The sequence below is a fragment of the Mycteria americana genome, chromosome 1 (genome assembly GCF_035582795.1).
Source record: "Mycteria americana isolate JAX WOST 10 ecotype Jacksonville Zoo and Gardens chromosome 1, USCA_MyAme_1.0, whole genome shotgun sequence".
NCBI classification, from domain to species: domain Eukaryota; kingdom Metazoa; phylum Chordata; class Aves; order Ciconiiformes; family Ciconiidae; genus Mycteria; species Mycteria americana.
The window spans coordinates 5,196,393-5,218,835 of record NC_134365.1 but is presented as its reverse complement, the minus strand read 5'-3'; the positions used below and the strand labels follow the sequence as shown (position 1 = coordinate 5,218,835).

At 38.8% G+C, this 22,443-nt stretch overlaps 1 protein-coding gene across 1 annotated transcript in view; it reads right to left on the bottom strand.

Annotated features, from left to right (window-relative positions):
• TAF3 (TATA-box binding protein associated factor 3) overlaps positions 1–22,443 on the bottom strand; it is a 117,759-nt gene that overhangs the window by 88,575 nt on the left and 6,741 nt on the right. The window contains exon 2 of the mRNA XM_075519586.1: positions 17,441–17,683. Within this exon, the coding sequence (XP_075375701.1) occupies positions 17,441–17,683 (243 nt within the window). The remainder of the gene's footprint in view (positions 1–17,440; positions 17,684–22,443) is intronic.

Genomic DNA, 22,443 nt, shown 5'->3' with positions numbered 1-22,443 from the left:
TAGAACCAACAGATTGTATTTTTGTTCTGCCTTTTTTTTACTGTAACTATCACTAGCAAATTCCAGAATTATAATTCCAGAATTATAAATAGTCAGTCAGTACTAAATGTTATGTATCCCGAACCCAAGAAACCTGTACATAGCAGACAACATTGTTTTGACACTGAAACGAAGAGCATCTGGATCATTTTGTCTTGCTGCTCAAGAAAATTCATGTCTCAAACTATTGTGCTGTCTCTATCAGGAGTTCACTAATTACTAAAGCTGCTTGTTATTACATGTATCTAATTAATATTATCAGTAAGTCCAGAATATACACATACTTCAAAAGAATGACCCTAACAACTACCACTTCAACCCATAACAGAATTAGGATGTATTAAGAAAAAAAAACCACTACAAGATTAGACAGGAAAGAAAAAAAAGAAAAAAGATAACTTGATCAATTTTCAGATTCTTCTGAAAGAACTAAAAAAATAATAGATAACTGGAAACTATAATAGAAGCTTTAAAGTTCGATATCTGACAGTATCACAAAATCTTACTTGAAAAGTCTTGGACAAAAAATTAAACATGCTGAAGGAATGCAGACAAGTGGTAATGAACAAGTGGAGGGAGCTATCTAATAAGGAACCAAAAGAATATAATTTAGGCATGCTCTTATTGTGGCATATTCTAAAAACAAGGATGATCCCATTTAATGAAACTCGTCAGAAAGTGTAACATTGAAAGCGTGGCGCAAACGTTCATGGAAAAAGGCATGCATAAATAAACTATTATACTTAGAACAATGTAAGCTGATCTTGGCACGCAGAAAAAAAATACTTAATGCATTTCAAGAAACCTGTTAATTAGAAAGAGAAGCATGGAATACTTTGGAGTGGTAACTACTAGTAAGAGGAATGCACTGGCAGAGAGAAAAGGCACAGCAAATCTGACCATAGCATTTAGGCCAGTCTTAGTATTAGAAGACCCACAACACTGCTTGGAAACAGTAGAGAGCTGTACGTCAAAACCAGGTTCCAGTTTCCAGCTCGGGAAATTGCACACAAATTAGAAGGTGCTTAGGAAAATCGAAAATTCCAGAATGCTGGAAAGACACAGCTTTGAGGAAAAAAAATATTGCTAAACATGCTGGTTTAGCAAAGCAATACACATGTAAAAGTTAAGATGGGGGAAAAGAGTATATGAGGTTTGCAAAAACACTAGCTAACAGAGAAAACCAAAACTCACTGAGCACCAGCAGCACTCAGGCTCTTTAGTCCCTTTCGGTAACATACACAGGCACGTATATACATGGTCTCTTTTGCATTAAGAGTGAAGCGCATTTAAATAAAAAGACTGTGAGATACTATCTGATAGGTCTATTCAATCTATTTTATCTCCCCAAATGGTTTAACTATAGCAAATTGATAGTGACAACGACGGTGAAGGCTACAATGCTACTTCCATTTTAAATCGTGCCTCAGACATTTATAATTCTCGGGGGGGGGGAGGAAAAAACCCCAACTGTATCCATTAGAAATACAACATCTTATGCATGGATTCCACTTAGGAGCTGAATTTCTGTGAGAAAGTTGCCGTAAGACTTCAGCTATTTGAGTTCACAAAATATTTCCTTCCACATTCCTTTTTTATTAGCAAAATGCAGCTAAAATATCAAAAATGTTTTAAATCAAAGTTTATTGAATACATTATTGCACAGAATAACTAGAGCTTTTGTTGCACGTGAAGAAGTGTTTAAAAATAGCAGAACTTGCAGCTGTCTGAAAAACTACATGTTCAATAGCCTTAAGTCATAACTTCTCTCAACTTGAGGCTTGGAACGATGCTATAAAATTTTTTGCACGTGTGGTATCTGAAGGGAGAAGAGTGATATAGACCTTTTGGGCTTTTACACCTCGGGATTTTCTAGCTAATATAAAGAAAGTTTACCGCACTTTCAAGTTGGAAATTCCTCAGAAAATAGCGTGCAACCTACGCGTTTCTGCAGTGATTTGTAAAATATTACTGTTAAAAACACACCGATGCAGTCAGTGTAGAAGTCTGAACCAATATGATTATTGAATTTGCATTACGCGGCAAATGAGATACGGTAACTATGGTGAAAAACCACAGCTGTGTTATTTGAAAACAACATTTGATCTCATCTGATTGACTTTTAAGAGAGAAAAGGAAAATAGCTAATTTCCCAGGATATCTAGAAGATTGATGAAGACAAAAACCAGTGGAATATACATTTTCTGTACAATTGGCTCATTAACAGACTCCAAACACTGACCGACAGTCTGCAGACACGTAGTCCGCCTGTTTTGCAGGGAGAAAGGACATCTCAGAACCAGTCTAAACTTGAGAGTGTTGTACCCATATCCTAAAACCTTGCTCAGCTAGCAAAGCAAGTATAATCTTTCAGTGCAGCACTCCACCTGGACTCATGTATTCTGCTTCTCAGCAGGGATTCCTGCTCTTCCTTACATGGATCCATCAAGGAATATCGAACAAAAAGATGTGGATGTAGTCTCTGAATAAAGGAAGTCCTTCAAGCAGATATTGCTACACATGTACACTGCAGAAGGGTATTGTGCAAGCTCTAATCCAAAGCATTCTCCACCAAGTGCTCCCATTACAGGGCACCCGCCTAGACAGAGGTTCAGCTTGCCAAGCACAGCTAGGCTTAGGTTCTTCTCAACAGTATAAACTGACCTGACAAAAGTGTCCTGGTAACATGGCTCTGCTGTTTCTAATACCCAAGGTAATTTGTTTAGCACCATCACCATTATCTGTCACTGCAACAGACCGTAGGCAAACACTTCAAGCCCTGGCTTACATCTCTTGCATCACACACCAAAACCTCCCCTTACCGAGTTATACACCAGAACTACAGTACCGCAACAAGTTTGTGGAAAGGGTTTGGCTCCTTCTAAGTCATCATCTCCCTTCCCCCAGCATCACCATGTCCTCAGCACCTCAAGTTGAAGGGGGTGCAACCGGAGACAGGCTGTGGTCCTGTGCTTTTCCCAGAGCTACAACGGGAATGGCGATGACGTTGCTGACAGCTTGGTGTGCCCCGATGGCTCTGGTTCAACTCAACCACAGAACATGTTCTTTACTAGCGTGGATAGTGTTTTAGTTGTTTTCCCTTTCCCCCAAACTCTAGCAACTGCTAGAGCCAGACCACTTTGGTGTCTTTTTTTTTTTTGTCTCCCGAGGACAGAGATCGCTAAGAGCAAACCACTGGACCTCATGCTCCAAATTGTGCCAGGTGTATCACACACTAAGCTCTTGTTCTTTAGTAGAGATTACTGCATTATAACTACAAATACAACCTCCGAGAAGATACACCATGACTGTAGTTATCTGATCTCCACTGCTCAGATTGGCCTGAAACATTTAATTTTCTTTGCATGTGCTTGTCTGGCTCCTGTCGGCTTCCCTCCTGAAGTTTCCATTCTGAAAGCCAGCATGTGGTGTGCAAGCAATCACCCTCTCTGGATATATGCTCCTTTGTTTTCTTTTTGAGCAAGAAAAGAGGTGGTGGTAGAAAGAGCTAGTAAGCAATTTCAAGTAAACTCAGAAATAAACACATTCAATTAATTTTCATTAAAATGCAGTAAACATTAATACTAGTATTTTAGAGATGCTAAATTTTTTAAAATTGCAAATTTTAACACAACACTTCGAATATTCCACTTGTGCAATGCATTTTATAGCCACATAACATGTAGCAATATAAGATGCTATATGGACTCGGATTAGAGAAAGCCTAGATCTTTCGTATTATTTCCTTTGCCATATGTAACCAGATTATGCTGCTGTTATTTTAAGAACACATATTTTGCTCTGAATGCTGTAAATAAGACATGCACATAAAAGACAAAATAAAAGCTCGAGAGAAATTACTTGGGTTTTGCAGAATAAAAGTTTCAGCCTTGATACTGCATCAGCAGAGTGAAGGTAGGTGTGATATAACTCAATATGGAAAGCTAACATAAAAGAAACATAAAGCCTTGATGAGTACGGTATTAATATGCTCTCAAATAGAAGTGTGTGTGTGGGGGAAATCTTGAAAATCTCCATTTATATTTCTAACTTTCCTTACATTAAATCAGAAGGTGTGATGACAGAACAGTTAAGGTGCCTCACTCTGCAACAAGAGGCAACGAGGCTGAGTATTGCTCTGGATTTTTGCCAAATGTCATTCTTTGTCAACTCCGTTCTAATTAGGAATCCAGCTCTTTGCATGAGGAAGCAAGACTTTTCTTTGCATACTGTTTCTTACAGAAATTGAATTGCCTTAAATATGTTCATGTACCATGCTACCTATGACCAGGAGAGGTTCCTGGTTTAACAAAGCTTTGGCTCATTAAAATGAAAAGGTTATAGCTGCTGTCTTAATGCCAGAGGAAAAAAATTAACTACTGTTCAGAAAAAGAATGGCACTAATGCAGCTTTGGCTGTTCAAAAAGTAACCCTGACCTTTGCGGGACGCTGGGACACTAAATGTAGGAAAGGAAACAAAGTCACCTAATTCTGGAGAATAGTGTTTAGTGTGTAATCTAATAGCTCACGCGTTCTCTCCCTGTTAATGCAATACTAAGTGGACATGACTTCTTGACGGGATCTCTCACTCTGAAGCTCACTTGTTCCCTCATCTCACTTCCCTTTCATAAAAGATTATCTGGGAAAGCAAAACTTACACGAATTAAGGCAAATAAACTGCAAAACTGGACCTTTAGAAGCTGCAGTAACTCCGAGTAGTTTGAACTGCAGTCAACTTGGAGTCATCTTCGTGACAAACAGAAGAAAGCAGGTTTTTAAATCACATCTAAGCTTTTCCTCATAAAACCAGCATCTAGAATCTTCCCCTTGAGATACTACCAATATATTTCATCTCTTCTAAACAACATTAAAAGGTAATAATAGCTTAATGCAAAGATGCGCTGCATTGAGAAACAGATCTAAGACAATTAGACTGTAGCAGAAACCTCCTCCACTGTTTAACAATACGGAATGAAAACACTTTCATTTATTTTCACTTAAAAAGAAAGTCAGAGTCCTGTGACTGCATTGATAGGAACGATGTACACATACTTCTGGGCGTACTGCCTTGAACTAAGGAAAAAGGAGCTGGTTCTTTCAGACGGAGCGGCAGTACACAGAAGTCTTCGGCTCTGACTCCCTTTGCTCTCGATAAAAGCCTGGAGCAATGAACTCTCAGGAGATTAGCGCGCACACACACTAGCTCCAAAAACTTTAGGCAGCATACATGTTCCTTTGAGTCTTGTACATGTGTTGTGCATAATGTGCTCTTTTTGATATTAAAAAGTTGCTAAGTTGTTCTCAAGCTGGAAAGGGTTTTCCATTTAGATAAGGCCAATAGCTACTGCATAGAATAAGCACATGTGTAACACTGGAGTCTGAAAGCAGCACGAGTGTTAGCCGTTTTACCAGGGGCTAATAAGAATTATTCCATTTTACAAAAATCCTACTGTAAGTTATTTAACCCCAGCACGCATCCTTCTGGTGGCACACACACCACCGCCAGCATCACCTTCCCACATCACACGCCTTTCTTTCGCAGCAGATTATAACCAGTTGTCCCTCTACTTGGCTATTTGCATCTAATTACCCTAACAGTCCACACACCTTTTCTATACATTGACTGCTAAAAATACCGCATGGAAATTATTATCTATATGATGCACAAAAGCAGCCTGCAAGTGAAAGGAAGAAAACTATTTAGATAAAAGGAATCAACATTTCTGTTTATTCGCCCCAAGTTTCTTCAGCACATTAGCAGCACCTGCAGATCACATACAGTTCTCTGCTTTGCAAACACAGATTTGACACCAGGATGGGCTCTACTCCCTGTCCTGAAAGAGCGTAATGACCTTGCATTTATTTATCATCATTCATACATACAGGTCTAACGCCAACCTAGAAAACACGCATGCACTGCTGGATTTACCCTTAAAAAAAGAAGAAGAAAAAAAAAAGCAGCTTGCTGCATGCATTCAGTCGATAGGACCTGGCCTCAACTCAGCATCACTTCAATTACCGCTGAAATGCAGTAATCTTGGCGGGAGGATGTGGCGGCTATTCAGCGGCACAGAGCAGCGCTGAGCGCTTTCTCCTCCACGAATTTGAAACTGCTCGGGGCATTTAGGTTGGCAGAACTCTATAACCCAACTGGAACCACGCCAGCAGGGTTAACATGCTACTCTTGAAAAGTGAGCCACTGAGGCTTTAATCACCACAAGTGGCAAGGACTTAATTTTTCATCTCATTTGAAATACGCCAGTCTCAACAGCAGACCAAGCTTCTTACAAAATGCCATCTACTAATCAACACTATTTCCTGCTTTATTGGATTGTCCTGGATGTGTCCTGCTAGGAGTATTGCAGCAACCCTGCTTGGCTTAGCCTGGGACCTAGGACAATCATAGCCCGCCACGGCAGGGCACAGGGCAGATGTCCCGCACACAGGACATACGGACCACCGACACTGCAAAATTCAAGCTCAGATTTCTTCTAACATTCTTCACTTCCCATACCAGTGGAAGCATTTTGTCTTTGACCGGGCAGCAGGGCTAGTTTTTAAGATCGCAGCTTTACGCTGGCAACCCGTCTGTATAAAACTACACCGGGGGGTCTAGAAGATGTGTTGGGAGTTCGCCTCACCCAGCTCTCTGCCTCTGCACAGCACAGACGGACCAAAAATACATGCAAGGAGCACAGCTTAGTGAGCTCACGTGAGAAGGAATATCTGTGTAAAGGAAAAAACTCCTTAAACAGATGGGCCATTTATAAAACTGAGGTTTACACTCAGGTTCTGAAGAAATTCAGTGTTTCAGCCTGAATCACCTTAAGTTTTAAATAGATACTATGCATAAGCTGTACTCCGTGAAAATGAGCTCATCTAAGAGAAGGTTGTTACCTGCAATGTAAGCATTAAGATAGCTATCACTTCTTACTTCACGTAAAACTTACTTTCCCCAAGAGGCCTAAAAAAATATTGAATTGTTTCAATATAGGCAATATTGTGATAAACCCTTCATATGCTGCAGTTTGCAAGTGTAACTGAACCATATTGCAACACCGTAACAATAAAATTCCACCTTGAGTTTTCAGCTCATCGCAACCAATATGATTTTATATCGTGTTTCTAAGGACTCTGAAAAAAAAAAAAAGTTAAGGTATGATGCTAAAGGAGGATAAACAGATGGCTAAATCTCACCAAATACAGATTTTCACTTGTAATTCTAAAGCTTCTTAAAAGAAAAAAACCAAACATCCCAACCCAAGTTCCCTGGACAAGGATACGTGATTTTAACTGTAGCTTTTATCTCAAAAAAGAATCCATGTGCACATTTTGATCACATTGCAAATATTTGCTTGTAGAATATTTTACACGCACACGCCCCCAAAAAGGTAACTGAATTACAATAAACCTTGCTGATCTGAACATGTATAGCCTGTATTACAGAAAAACTGTTGCACATAAGAATGGTAAAAATATCCATTAATTCTCTTTAAAATAGCAAAAGAAGCTAGTTATCTCTGAAAGATTACAGATGAGCTATCACCTTCAGCAATATTGTGATTTAAAATATTCAGAACAGAAAGAAAGCCTCTTTAATGAATGTGTTAAAAGTTTCTCATGCAAAACCAAACGCATCCTTGTTCCATATTTAATTTGCAATAGGATACCCAGCAGCTGAGCTATGAGAGCTTTTCTGGCTGGTGACTAACTGCCTGCTGAGATGGGCTCCACGCGTAGGTAGCACACGATTGAAGACTAAATCCTCAGAGTTGCATCTCAGCTCCCTTTAATCTGAGCACGCTGGACTCGAAAGGAAATGAAAAATGAGTTTCTCTCCCTTCCTATGGCACCGGGACTTCCTGTGTTTTAGCGATTGGTCAAGAACTATTATTTCCTCCATGCTATTCCCAATTGTGACTGTCAGACGTAATTAGCGTTGTCCGCACACAAGCGCAAAACATTTGTTTAAATATGCCTGGAACAAAAGTCCCACATGCACAGAAACCTGGAGAAACGTGGAGAAACTTGGAGAATATTAAGATTCAAGTATGCTGTACCTGAACGAACACGCTGCTCTAAACATTCAGAAATGCAAAGTTCATTTGCTGAGATGAATATCCACAAAAATCTATGCAAGATAAGGGGTATTAAAATTATTCACTCTCCAATTCAGGATGGATTATTTGGCCAATCTGTTAAGCCATACCTCTCAGACGCACAGAATCAGTACCATCCTCCTCCCCTCAGGGAAAAGAGCTCATAACGTTTGAAGAAAAGTATGCTTCATCCCAACCGTAAGAATACACATGAAACACAGTCTTCCTTTAACACAACTCTTTGGAATGGGAAAGCAGCAGACACCAACAGTGTGAATACAGAGGGCAAACAAGTTCACCAAAGAAAATAAATTAAGCAGAATGCTGCAGATTGTAAAGTGGCCAGAATAAAGGCCATTTAAGTTGTTATTGGACTGTTTTAAACACACACACGCAGAGCTGAACTTCAATTTATCTCCCCATATAAATTACCACCTCTGGCAGCGTGGCGTCATCACTTATAACCATGATTGAAACATTAATCTCAAACCAAGTCAGAGAAATTTGTGACTTACTGTGTTACCACCTGAAGACCCTATGTTTTCCAGCCTTGGGCTAAATACAAGCCAGATCCAGCCCTGCTCAAGTTTGACATTGCTTCTCAAAAACACAGGTATGCTATGGTAGCTTTTGCTTAACCGATCCAAACAATATCCATTTATATACAACACGCAAACAGAATTACATTTTACCTAGTCATGCAATACACAGCTGTTCAAAGAAACAAAATCCAAACTAAAGAAATATATAAAAATACCGTCTTGTCAAATCATCAGAAAGGCATTAATGTTTCTAATGAGTGAAATTACAAAAATTAAAGATTCAAAAAAACCCACTCAGTTACAGATGAACTTTATTTATCCAAGCGTCTTGCTACATGAACCAGGGTCACGTCTCCAAATGCCTTCTAATTTGAACTCTCCCCATTATCCATCCAACTCTACATTTCTCTTGCAGAATGAAGTGGAACTGCCTACACACAAAAATGAGTTATCCCTTCCTAATGACTTACCCACTCACTAATATTCCCTTTAGTTGAGAGTTGGAGAAAACAGGAACATGTACCAAAGGTGAAGACTGGAAGAAGGCACTGAAGTTAAGAGCTGTACGGTAAAGTTATAGCGCTTATCTGTGTGTGGCAAAAGACAAATAATTCAAATGAGCTTTCTTAGTCATAATTTTAAAAATTAGAAGGCAGAGTTCCTCGGTCTTAACCTGGACTCTACCACAAACTTGTCTGCAGAAGCTTGTAATGAGTCATTCACCTGATTAATGCAAGAGAGATATGGGTCCCATAATCCACTAGTGATCTTTGTCTAGACAATGGCTTGTTCTGATGCTAAGATCAAGGTTAGGCTCAGCTACACTTGAAAATGTGCATGTAAACACCATGCAATGTCTATTCCTGAATAGCTCCAAGCATGGATATTTTTTACAGGAGGAAAGAAATGTTTCAGACACTTTGAAAGTGTTTAACTGAAAAAAGTTACTCTACAAGTAACTCCTCTCTGGACAGTAGCGTTATTCAGAACAACCACCTGGAGCACCAACTCCTGAACTCCAGGCCTGGACCCTTCCCCGTGTCCATGCACATGCCACAGCCATTTATCGGCAGCAGGAGGATGCTTGCATTGCTGGAGAAACTTAAGGCCACATGTCTCAAAATCAGACATATGTCTGAGGTCTCAAGCAACATGTCCTCCTTCCACATCCTTCCCAAACGATTCTCTCAAATACAGTACAAAATTAAGGCTTGCTTGGGTTATGAGCCATTTCTCAGAAAGTTTGGCACAAATTCCTGTGCAGGGGGCTAACAAATTTATGGTTTTGTTCCCAGTAGCTAAAATAATTTTTATTTACCTTTTAAAGGCCAAGAGTTTTTAGTAACTACTGACTAACCTTTTCATTAAGTTAAAGCATCCTTGGCGGCAAAGGTCAAAGAGAAAAAAACTAAAAGCATTCGATGAGAAGAAAAATAGGAATGGCTCCTGCATGAAGCAAAAGCACTGAAAAATAATAAAGTTACAAGGTCAGCCCTTAAAATAGGCCAGTTGCACTTCTCTTTTATCCTGCTTTAAGCAGCGGCTAGACTTTCCATTTCCCGCCCTCTCCCCTCTGTCACCAAAAAATACTCAGTGCAGTAAGGGAAAGTCTGAAACGCTTGAGAACAGTAAACACACAGCTATCAGACGATAACCTAATTTGAAATTTATGCTTTCAAAAGCACAAAGGTGTCTGATGATCCAGATGAAATAAAATCCTCAAGTATAGTAGCAGTAGACAGTGCAGGAAGCAACGCAGGCGCTAAACAAAGTCATACATTGTCAGAAAAGGGAAAAAACTGATCTGACATGACGAGTCAAGACAAGTGACAAAAGTTTTGCTGAAAAAGGATCAGTAGGAAATTAAAATCATGACAGCATTTCAGTTCTAAATACACAAGACAATAGAATCCTTTTATCATAAAGTCCCGTTTTCTCCTCTGGTTTTATTATAGCCAAAATTGCAATTTGCACATCACAATGCAGTGAAAGAATCCATGACTTTCATTCCAATTCAATGTAAATAATTTACTGCAAAAGGCTGGCTTTTATGAGTCAACTTCTGCATTGTGCAGTTTTTGTTCTGAATCCTTAAGAATCACTAACAACTTGTAAGTTATCTAAACAGGTCTGAAAAACAGAAAAATCTTTGTGGGAAGCTTTTAAAAGGATGATATCCCCTTGAAAAAAACTCACATTAACTTCATTTCATTTGCTATATGCAGTGAATAAAACAAGATAGCTGAAGACGCTAAAGAAATATTTTCACAATGCTGAATTTTTATAATTGGTATAACTAACTCCTCGTTATCACTTTTAAAAAACCTGGAGTCAGCATCTTTATAAAATGTATTTTCCGATTTGCTTATTCAGGTACAGCCAGGTTGCAGCTGGTTTATTTCTTTTGAAGGACACAGCACTTAAAAGGCCCCAACAAACAAAAACATGAAAACCCATCACAAGCCGTCTCCCTATGCAAACGCTTTTAATCCATTTCCTCCATTCCCCACTTCCAGATGCCATTATGCTTCTTACAAAAATAGCAAGAGGGTGTTTTTTTTTTTCCCCAAAGACATGAATGATTAGGAAAAGTTAGGTACTAGTCTCCTACAGAATATAAAATAGTGTATGCCTCTGTCTGCATAGTCTACGGATCCCAGCTATGTGATTTGGTTTCTGCCACGGATAAAGTTTTACTATGGCACTTATTACATTGATTTTTTTTTTCCCCCAAGTGCTGCAAATTAAATGAAGCTCTTTGGTGAAAGTCTATTGAGCTTCACATTTTAAGCTTTTTTTAAAAAAATCTTCCTCATTAAATCCTTTCTTGCAGTATTTCACTGGAAATTATGCTTTTGATTATGATACAACTTCTTAAGAAAAGGTAAAGATACAGTTGTCTTCCCAATTACAGCTTTATCAGCACACCTTCTACAAAAGAGTTATTTTTCTGTCTAATGGCAAGATTTAAACCAGGCACATTTTCTGTACTCTTTTTTTGTTCCTGTCTCATATTTTCCTTTTTCTTTGAAACCTGCCTCTCCTATTGGCTCTTTCCCAATGCTTTTCTTCTGTCTGCATCTCAAGCTTGGCTGCCTTTCTCATTTTGTCTGTTTCTCCTGTTGCTTCTTCCTTGCTAGGCTGATGCATACGTGAAGACTCATTCGCACAAAAGCAATCAGCGTCTAACACTCAGCATAGTGCACGGACGGCTAAAGGATGCTTGCAAATACTCAGCAACCAGGCACGGTTAGCAGCCAGGAGCAAAGCGTTCACAGTCTGGCAGGGGTTTAACTCTTCAAACTGGTTGACTACACAGTACCTGTTTGTTGATGGGTGGTGGTTTCCTAACCAAGTATACTGGAAAAGCTCTGTTGAAAAGATCATTGCTGCTTTTAAATCATCGGTGCAGCTGTTAGAACGAAGAAGAGTTAGTCTGTGGGGTTAAACTAGATCTGCGGAAAGGCAGAAAGGCTTAAAAATGACAACAGCGAGACCTGTGTTATCAAAATGGTAAAGTCGATATCCCAGTATCCCTTTTAAAGTCCATCACGTGCTAATTTAGAAAGAGGTATTGGCTTTGTTTAACCCTTAAGGAAACCAGAGATTGAAATGACACTGGTCTGAGATCCAAGACTTGCTACATTCAGTTCTGGACCACGGCCAAAGAAAGCACTGCTAGACTGAGCGGCCAGTGACAATTTTAAAATCTGATATATCCAGCCACTGGATCTAGACACTAATGCCTCATACCACCGTGATGCTTAATGCTTTATACAATTACCATTCTAGCACCAGTAGACCCTAGATATCAGATGCAAAAATCATGTCATTTTGATTAGCGCCTTGCTTCAACCTCCCCCCATTCTCATCAATTCAAATGTGATTTTTAGAAACTAACATTGTATGAAAAAGCTAGAGTCGTTCTGAAATTATATATAATTTGACAGCTGAGTTTCCACGCTTCCAGGTGGCTGCAAGCATGAGGCTTTGGTGGGCAACAGGTCCTAACATCACATCAACAGCAAAGAGGGGAAAAGGCAGGACTGTAAGAAGATCAACAATTTTATGCTTTGATCTGCCAGGGAAATAAAATGCTCTGACAGAAAAGGCTACAAATAAATCCAAATTTGTACACCATGCCCAGAACTGGTCGGGACTCAATGATCAGAAATACAATGCCAGTGCTTGAACACATATTATCAGGAATGGAAGACCACAAAACTTAATGCCTGATACAAATGACATTTGTTTTCAGGTTATCTTTAAGGGAAAGGAGCTGAACCTCTATGAAGTGGGAGTCAATTGGTATGAAGCAGAAGACAGAAAAAAATGAAGCAAGAATTGAGAAAGAAGTTTGACTCCCTAAAAGCTACCCACAAAAAAATCTCAGCTACTGGGAAAAGACTCTCTTGTCTTCCCCATCATATCCTTCTGACGTACACCAGCACAATAACAGTGGGGAATGAGGGTCTAATGCAAATATAATAGACTATGAACAGTATTGCATGCATAAAAGCAACATGTTTTCTTCAGTCTTCCAGTCAGAGAAACAGGGATGGACTACCTGTGACTTCAAAAAGTCAGAAAAAGAAAGCAGTTGACATAAAGCGGTTACTTTTTAAAAAAATATTATTATTATTTAAAATGAGGTAATAACAAGAGGCAGCAAGCACAGGTAGAAATTCATTCCAGGAAGCTTAAAAATAAGGTTACCATGGCACATGTAGGATTCACATTTCACTTTTCTTTGTTTTAATTATGGAGAATGATACATGTTCTTAAAGCATCAGGACCCAGGGCTCTCAACATTATCACAAAATGTAACAGTGATAATTATTAGTTGTGGAAAAGTATCTGGGCTTTCTCAACTGGCCTAGTTTCAGCACAGTACTGTTTTGCTTCAAATGCAATCAACAAATTCTATGAAGTTCATTTATTACTGCAAAATGTATGTTCTTTTACATTAAAGCATAAGAAATAAAGCATGACCATCATGTTTTGCAACTAATTTATTTTTTTCTCCTTTTTTAATCTGTCTTACAAGTTTACCATGACATTTTAGTGACAACAGGGCTAAAATAACTCAAAAAACAAAAAGGAGACTAATTAAAAATAGGCAGACAGCAAACATCATGATACATTGGCATAAAATTATCCCTTCAGTGTCCTTTGTAAAAATACTGCTAAAAACCCAACATTTGCCATGGCAATACTGAGTCAGATTGTTTCATAAAATATATAATTATCTATGCAGATCCTTGCAGTGCAAGCATTTGGTTAGCACACGTTGCTGAAATGAGGCACTCCATAGTTAAAGCAAGAAAACATTTTCTGCTTTCTTGGAACAAAACTTGTATCACTGAACCGAACTTCCAACTGACACAAATTACAGGTCTTGAAAACCTATTTGCCTTCCTCCCTTTCCCCCACAACGTCAGAAATCATTCAGTGAGCTGTTTCAGCATTTTTTACTACTGAGTATATATGAAGGAAATGGCCTCTCTCAGGCTGGACAGGACTTTGCTCTTATCGAGCCTTTGGCAATGATAACTAAGACATCACACAAGCTGTTGGGTAGATTGTACGCTCTGAACACAACACCACCAGCTCTAGAGTAAGTGGAAATAAGAAGTTAGTTACACGCACAGAACAGGCGGATGTTTTAGAAGGAGGTTAGCAACACCTACTGGTCATGGTGCATAATGAACACTGTTTTGTTTTTTAAATTATCAATAAAAAAAGGCTTTTTCGTACTAAAGCACCTAGCTAAAATTACCTATGAAGTCAGTTTGTCACCAGAGATAATAATTCTAATTAGATCAACTGATAAAATTAAAAGATATTACCTCTCCCAATAAACCTTGTTCTGCTCCTACCCTTAGACCGTCATGGCCACATTATTGCTAAAATACATCAGCACTAGTAATTTCTGAATCCCATCAGTAAATAAATATTCATAACATGAGCTGAGCTCCAGGCTTTAATATAAAATGGGACATAACGAGTCTTCCTGACAGTTCCTTTAAGTGACTGAAAGATTTACATTCTACATCGTAACGTGCATGAAGCCTTCCTTCATTACTGACTAATTATCTTTATTGCCTACTCAAAGCAGCTCAAATATTACAGACTGCACAATCTCAGCAGCAGCATGTTTTTATTTCTACTTTATAGAGATCTGCAAGCTATTCAAACAGCTTCTGCAATTCTTCAGTGCTTTTACGATGATTCCTTTAATCTGCAAAAGTAAAAGTTTTTCTTCCAAATTTACTTGGAGTAGAATACAAGAAAACATATACAACAGAGTTTCTTGATCCACCTCACCCCTTCAAAAAAAAAAAAAAGTAGGGCACAAAATTACAAATAGCATTTTCAGAAAACACTTAATTCAAAATTAAGATGTCCTCAACTATAAGTATTTTAAATCAGCTATAACAAACCTGCATTCAGCAGTTGTATTTAATGCTTGCTTTAAATTTCCATTAAAAAAAAATTGTATTCATTATTTTAAGTTGTGTTTATAGGTCCTCTGATACACTAGCCTTAGGCATTAGAAGTTTTCCTGGTTCTCATCCAACTTTGGAAATAATATCTTCTTGCTTCGGGTGTTAAAAGGATTCATACATTATTTATAAGGACTGCTAAAATCTAACTCCTGGATCTAACTTGCAAGAGAAAGAGTATAAAAAGTTACATACAAAAAAAGCGCACAACTGTCCCCATTTCAATTTTTAGCCTCTCTTTCTATGTCATGTATCGCCAGACTGAGTCTGTAATACTCTCATCTCTCACTCCCCATCTTCAGATATTTGTCTACAGCCGCTTTGAGCCTTGTTGAATTTGATCCGTCTTGCATATTTTTAAAGTATGATTTTCCAAGTGAAAAAACCCCAACCCAAAATGCAAAACTGCCGGGTAACTTGTTATACTTCAAAGATGCTGGGATTTCTCTGACAGAATGGTGTTTGTTTACCTCCTGAAAAATCAGGCTAAAGTGTTTCAAGAAAGTAGTCAGAACAGGGTAGCTAAAATCCCTATTCACTTCTCAACGTCTTCTTCCTCTATACTTTTCTCTTTCTAATGTTGTCTACTTATATGATATTTACATTGTTAGTCTCTTCCTGGTTTAAGAGAGTTGATTGTTAGATTTAAAAACAACCCTTTTTACAAACTTCACAAGGGGGAGGTTTTAGTACCTTCTTATCAATCCAATAAAATATTTCTGCAGTTTCACTGCAACTGTGCAGTTTCACTTCCTGGGTTATATTAAGACAAGAGACATTAAAATGCTATTGATCTATAAAATAACTATGTATTCTATGCAATTAAAGAAAACAGAAATGTCAGGTCTACAGAGCTTCAGAAATACTCATCAGCATGAGTAAGTCCTCACATTGTTACTGGAAATAGCGTATTTGTTCTGAACACACTAAACCCATTGTATCTGACAGTCCTTTACACTTCAGATACCTGTTCCTGACTATAATTTCACTCAGTCTAACTGGAGCACATGGTAACTGCATCTATCTAGCTGAGCATGATGTGTGAAAGACTGAACCTACACTTACTACAGCTTACTAAATCACTGAAAAACTGCCCCATGCGACATTTGCACCAGCACAGGAATGGATTTCGTTCACCCAATAAGGTGATGTCATTTATGTTCATCTTTACACTGGGCAGAATTTTTACATATATTTCAATGTCCAGACTCTGAGACCTTAGTTCTTAAAAAAGAATAATATGCATAATAGAGCATGACATCCATTCTGTCTCCAAGGAAATTATAAATTAAATAAGTATCTTGTGAGGATTGCACCTGTTCGCTACACTCTTTTGAAAAATAAAGTTCTTCTGTCTGGGATTTTTGTACCCAGTCCACAAGCTTACATACATTTATTTCCCCACAAAGTATAGTTGTGTGATGTTCACTATTCAAAGGAAAAGCTGGAATAGGTCGCATTTCTTAAAGATTTATCTTATTAGCAATCAAGTCTCATGTAGCTGAAAACCAGAAAACAACGATTTTGCTTTTTCCACTGCCACCGTTAAAATTCTCAGGCTAACTGCAGCTCGCAGCATTTGTATAGTTGGTTTTACTGTTACAGTGATCCTCATCCCCTGCCTCCGTTGGACTTCTACATGAGAAGGGGAAGAAGAGCAGTTGGAACAGTGATGATGAAACCCTGATCAACATTAGCAAAGAGAATTAAAAGCAAGCACTGTGCCTCTAAATGACTCTTACTTCCTTATTTTAAATCTGACTTCATTTTAACTGGAAGAGGGTTGGTTTTTCTTTTTCCTTTTTTTTTTTTTTTTTTTTTTAGATTTGTTCAAAGGAAGAAGAAACAGCTGTCAGGAGCTGGGAATGCTGTGCCAGTCTTGCCAGCCTTCCTTCTTCTACCTTTACCAAATTATGTAAGCTCTTGCAGTGTATATATAAGAGGGAGGCTAACACATAAAAGATAATGTAAAGCATTCATTTCTATTGTCATCCGAAAACTTAAAATTTAAATGCAGTATAGAAACACGTATTAACACAATGTATTCTGACACCAGTTAATCTTGGAGGAAAGAAAGAGTGCAAAATAAACTTGCCGCAGCATTGCTACCTGTTTTGAAACCATGCTTGTGTAACACCCAGTGGGTCCTTTCTGAGCGACTGCTACGGGCAGCACAACTCAAACCGCTTGAGGATGCAAACAAATACGCAAACACACAGGGACCAAAACTTAAAGCAAAGGATTAATTTCGCACCTTCTTGAGAGGAGACAATAGGTGGCATATAATCAGGGATGTACTCCTTCCTTTCTTCAGCATCTTTACTTCCTGGCTGGGGAAACTGCAGGACATTGTTCTTGCTGACGGGAAACGAAGGGATTTGATGTGCGAAAGTGACGGGTTCAATATTGTGTATATAATCTTCCAGCTCATGCAGGTTAACCCCCATAAGCTTGAAGGCATCACCTACATCATCCAAAATTGGATCTGTGCGGCCATCTGTAACAAAAAAAAACAACAAAAGAACAACGTTTTTGCAAAAATCCAGTTTAAAAGAATTGACCTGCAGGTCTACACTTAGAGATTACAATCCGCCACAGCTCACCACCAGTAATGGAGATTACTGTCCCACAGTTCTGCCAGGTTTACTGTTCATTGGGGTATACAACGTTTCAGGCTAAGAACACACTCTCATTTAGAAGTGTTTTGTTTTGATCCATATCACTGTTTCAATTCATACCATTAAAGAACCGCATCTCAAGAAGCAACTCAAGCAAAATCGAGGGAGCAGCAACAGGCAGCTTTACCTGGCAACAGTCAATTAACACCGTGCAACACCACTTAAAATAGTTTTCAATTTCATAATGTAAATTCAAATGAACAAAACAGGCCCTTAATGTGCAGAAAGTGCCCTTTTACCAGTATGTAACAGACCAATCATTATTTTTCAATCTAGAAGAGAAACAACTTCATTTTGTTGAACCAACTGTAGTTTACGGGTAGCAAAAAAAGAAGGTATCTCATGTATCTCTTGATAACAAAAATACTTCACATAGTATCTTTCCACCCGATGAAATCTACAGGCTTCATAAACTATGAGTCACTTTACCTACCGGTTAGATATACCTCCCAGATGAAACACAGGAATATTAAGTAGTAGTCTGATGAGGAGAGAGTATTTTATACTAAACTTCAGGGGCTGATTTCCTGGGGTGCAATTTAAGTTTGACTCTACAGCAAAAATCTTCTTTTCTTTATGAAAAGCAGAGTGAAACCTTACTGGCCAAGCAGTCAGGATCTTTATTTAATATGACCTCCAAAAAAACAGTGCAAGAGAGGATGCACTTTGTTCTATACATGTAATTTGGCTCAAAGATTTAAACTATACAGCACAGAAGTCCTCCAAGTGCCTTGGTTTCCCTGACCTGACAGAGGGAAATCCCTCCGAAGGCCTCCGGAGGGAGAACTGGGCACCTGGCTTTGGTAGCCAAGGCACCACTTTGAGTCTCATCCTAACTTTTCATAACAACAGTAACACAAAAAAAAGATGCCTTAAACCCCAAACACGATTTTTTTTTTTATTCAATAAAATTATACTGAATTATTAAAATTCTGTATAGTTGGCTTATGAAGATATTACATCCCTACATGATGATAAGCCATGATTTACTTTAAAAAGTAATTATGGAAAACCAGCCCGTGCTTATTGAAGGAACACAATTGCTATTGTGAAGCCCCAGCTTTGGAGAACGGGGGGGATGCTCTTTTGTTTGTCCTTTAACCTAATCTCTTCTTGGTTTATCTTGAAGCCGAAGCAGTCAAGCAGGCTGGTTCTCACATCACTGGATGAATTCAAACCCTCAGCCAACTTATGCCTGCAGGTACATTTAGAAAATAAGAATTTTGTTCTAGAATTTCTCTTCTTAGTCTTGCAGTGAAGATAAGGGTAATACTCAGATTATGGTTTTGATTCTCAGCTCTGTAACACTGGCCTCTTGTGTGACTCTGGGCAAGTTGCTTGTGTTTTAATTCTCTCCACAGATAAAAGGGAGATCAGACCAAGTTATCGCCTCTTTTGTCCGTCTGTATTTAGAATGTGAACTCCGTACAACAAGAACCATCCTGGATTTTGTGTTTGTATAATATCTAGTACAAGTGCAATACCAGTTTCCCCTGCAGACTCTAGGAACAGAGAAATGTGGAGACTTACGTAAACATAATTAAAGGAGGATATCACCACTCTGGAGTAATTCTGAGATCCCTATAGTTATTAGGCAGATGGAAGAGTGTTTTATCCTTAAAAAATTAAATTTAGATAATTGACACAGCTAAGAAATTTTGCATTGTCACTTTTAGTTGCTCTTCTGACTATCAATATACCTTTGAACTTACTGAACCATTTTCTAAGCTGTCAAGACTTAACAGGCACAAGTTGGACAGCCAGTTAAAAAGAAAAACTTGGGGGGAAAACTTTTCAACAAGCCCAGAAGTAGAGCATATGTATTTCCCAGACACTCCCGAAATCACTGGCTGTGCTGTTTGCAAGACGGGGGGATTGATGGCGAGCCCCACAGCACTCATTCCCAGGTGGGCATCGCCTAGACCTGCAAAGCGTACCGACAGGCTCGGACACACACTGTGCTTGTGTCCAGCTTCCCTTGGAAGAAAAACCAAGCACGCAGTCAGGGAAAATGCTGCAATAGGTTCTCCAGCTGGACAACCTGGGGCACAGGACTGCAAGATGCACCACAACATCTACCCTGTTACTGGGGGACAAAAAGGTGTTTCGAGTACCTTGTTCAGTGTGTGCCTCTTGACTCCAGCACAGTCATGTACTCAGGGTGAAGGTTTAGTCCAGTTAGGAACTGCAATAGGAAAAGGCCTTTTCCTAGATCTGCACGTGATCTTTTTAACCTCCAAAAAAGTGTACTAATGTGATTAGCAAGTGATAAATGCTAAAAAGGACTTCTTCCTACAAGTGCTTATTAAGAACACGTGGCAGAGAAGGAACTACTAAGTGTAACTGAAGCATGGAAATATTTAAGCAACCATATCGAAAAATAATTATGTGTGTTAGAAAGCAGGTTCAAAAGGTGACCAAAAAAAAACCTGAAGAAGATTCAATTTTCCCCTGTGACATTTGCCTCCAAAGAGACAATGCCAAGTCACAAGACTGATTAAAAGCTAAAAAAAAAAAAATTTTTAAACCTGCAACTGTCACAGGGATGAAAGAACTGATTGGTTAACCTCTTCTTTTCAAGAAAGAGTGTCCTCAGTGGTAAAAGTGTACAAAGTTTCAGGTCTGTATTCGTATCTGTATTTAAATCAAAACACTTATCAATTGGAAATACAGACAGCACAAAAATGCATTAGATGTAATTTCAGGTGATTCATCAAATAAAGGCTTGTGCCTTTATACTTTTATTTGAACAGTTTAGCATTCCTCTTCTCTCTCTGGTTTAATAAAATTTCGCTAAAATAGCAGAAGCCAGACACATGAAAGAGGATGCTGACGAACACGTAACACACTCTCTCCTGGTCTTTCATTTAGTCTTAGGCTTTTTTCTGCAACTAAACGATGCAAAAAAAAAGTTTAATTTCTGCGTACTGAACTTGTCTCAATATTCTTCAGATATTTGTGCTACCCTCGGTTTAAAAATTCAGGTGCTGAAGCCTCCTAGTGAAATAATTAATCCAATGTCACACAGCAAGTTAGTACCAGATCACAAACAGCTTCGGAGCTTTTGGTTTCCAGCCTCTTGCTGTTCCCCCATACCAAAACACTTCAAATACTACCTGTTGTCCAGGATTGGGAAGAGATGGAAGGAGGTGGGAATAGTTCATCCAGCAAGTTACAACTCTCCTCCTTAGACCGCAAACAGTGAACTGAGCAAGTATCTTTCTCATGAGCTTTTAAGCTGTACTATCTCCCTGAATGGGAACTGTGCTCCAAAACTGATATAACTGCGGCAAACAGCAGAGCTAAATTAAGACCACTCGCTCTCAAAACAGCTCACGAGAAACCTGTGGGAATGGCCGTGCAGTTACGATACTCTCATCTTCCCTATGCATGAAAACAAACACCACGTGAGGAGGAATCTACACACAGAAATGGATCCCCAAAAGAGTACAGCACCGAAACTATGGGGAAACAGAATCCACACTGAGCCAAGTATTTGGGTGGAAAGTTATTCAGCCCTCAACCCTACTGCTCAGTGTCACCCGCAGATGAACCTAGTTGTCCACAAGGGAAAACAAATCAAACAGAATGAGGGCGGTGCACTAACTCCCCTTCAAGCAATAAAAGCTTGCCTTTGGTTTGTGGGGAAAAGGAATTTTTAGAAGCTACTAAAGCCTAGTTATTTTTTGCAAAAGTCACAATAATTCCTCCAGCCCTCCGGCAAAGAAGCTGACCAATGCTCATGTCATCCAAAGACACTGGGAGGGGGTGGGTGGGGGTTAGGGAAGAACTGTCTTACTTTCCTTAAATTCAGTCTCAGGAATAGCTGATTTACTTTTGTCAAACTCACCCCCATCACCTCCTCCATCCTGGCCCAATGTCATACAAATCAGTGAAAATTTAACAAGCGAGTAAGTACAGAAGAGCTTTTAGTTCCATGCCAGGTTTTTTAAAGGCAGCAACTACAGCTCTGTAATAAATACACTGAGAAAAATTAGTAAGTCACTACCCATGCAACACGTACAGTCTATTATAAATAGCTCAGCACTCCCCCTCATGTCTACTATAAAAGAGATTTTTTTAAAAATTTTATTTTAATCAGCAAATCATGAGGCATGGCCCCTCAGTAATTTTATTAGAAGCTCTATCACAGATTCCTTGTGCTCCAGTATGTCATACAACCCTGTCATGTATTAAATAGCCTTGTATCTACACTGAATAGTTACTCCGGGATAATTCTTTCAAGCAGACAACACATCGCTTCCATCCAGCATCCACAAGAACAGTCGGAAGCATACACAGTAGATTATTTAATAAGTATATATGCCTTACTTGAGTGCACTTAAGCGGGGAAAAAGGGTCCTATTAATGTAGTTACCAGGCAGGCAAAAGCGTCTTCTTGCTTGCATATATGTCAAGCAAAAACAAACCAAGCTGACCTTCTTTACTAGTAGCCAGCAAGAAGTTAATTAGCTTAAAAATATCAACATTTAAGGTTATCAGGACATAAAGAGGTACTCTTCTTATAATAAATGTTCTGGGCCCTGGATAAATATTTGTTACAACACTCACTCAACAT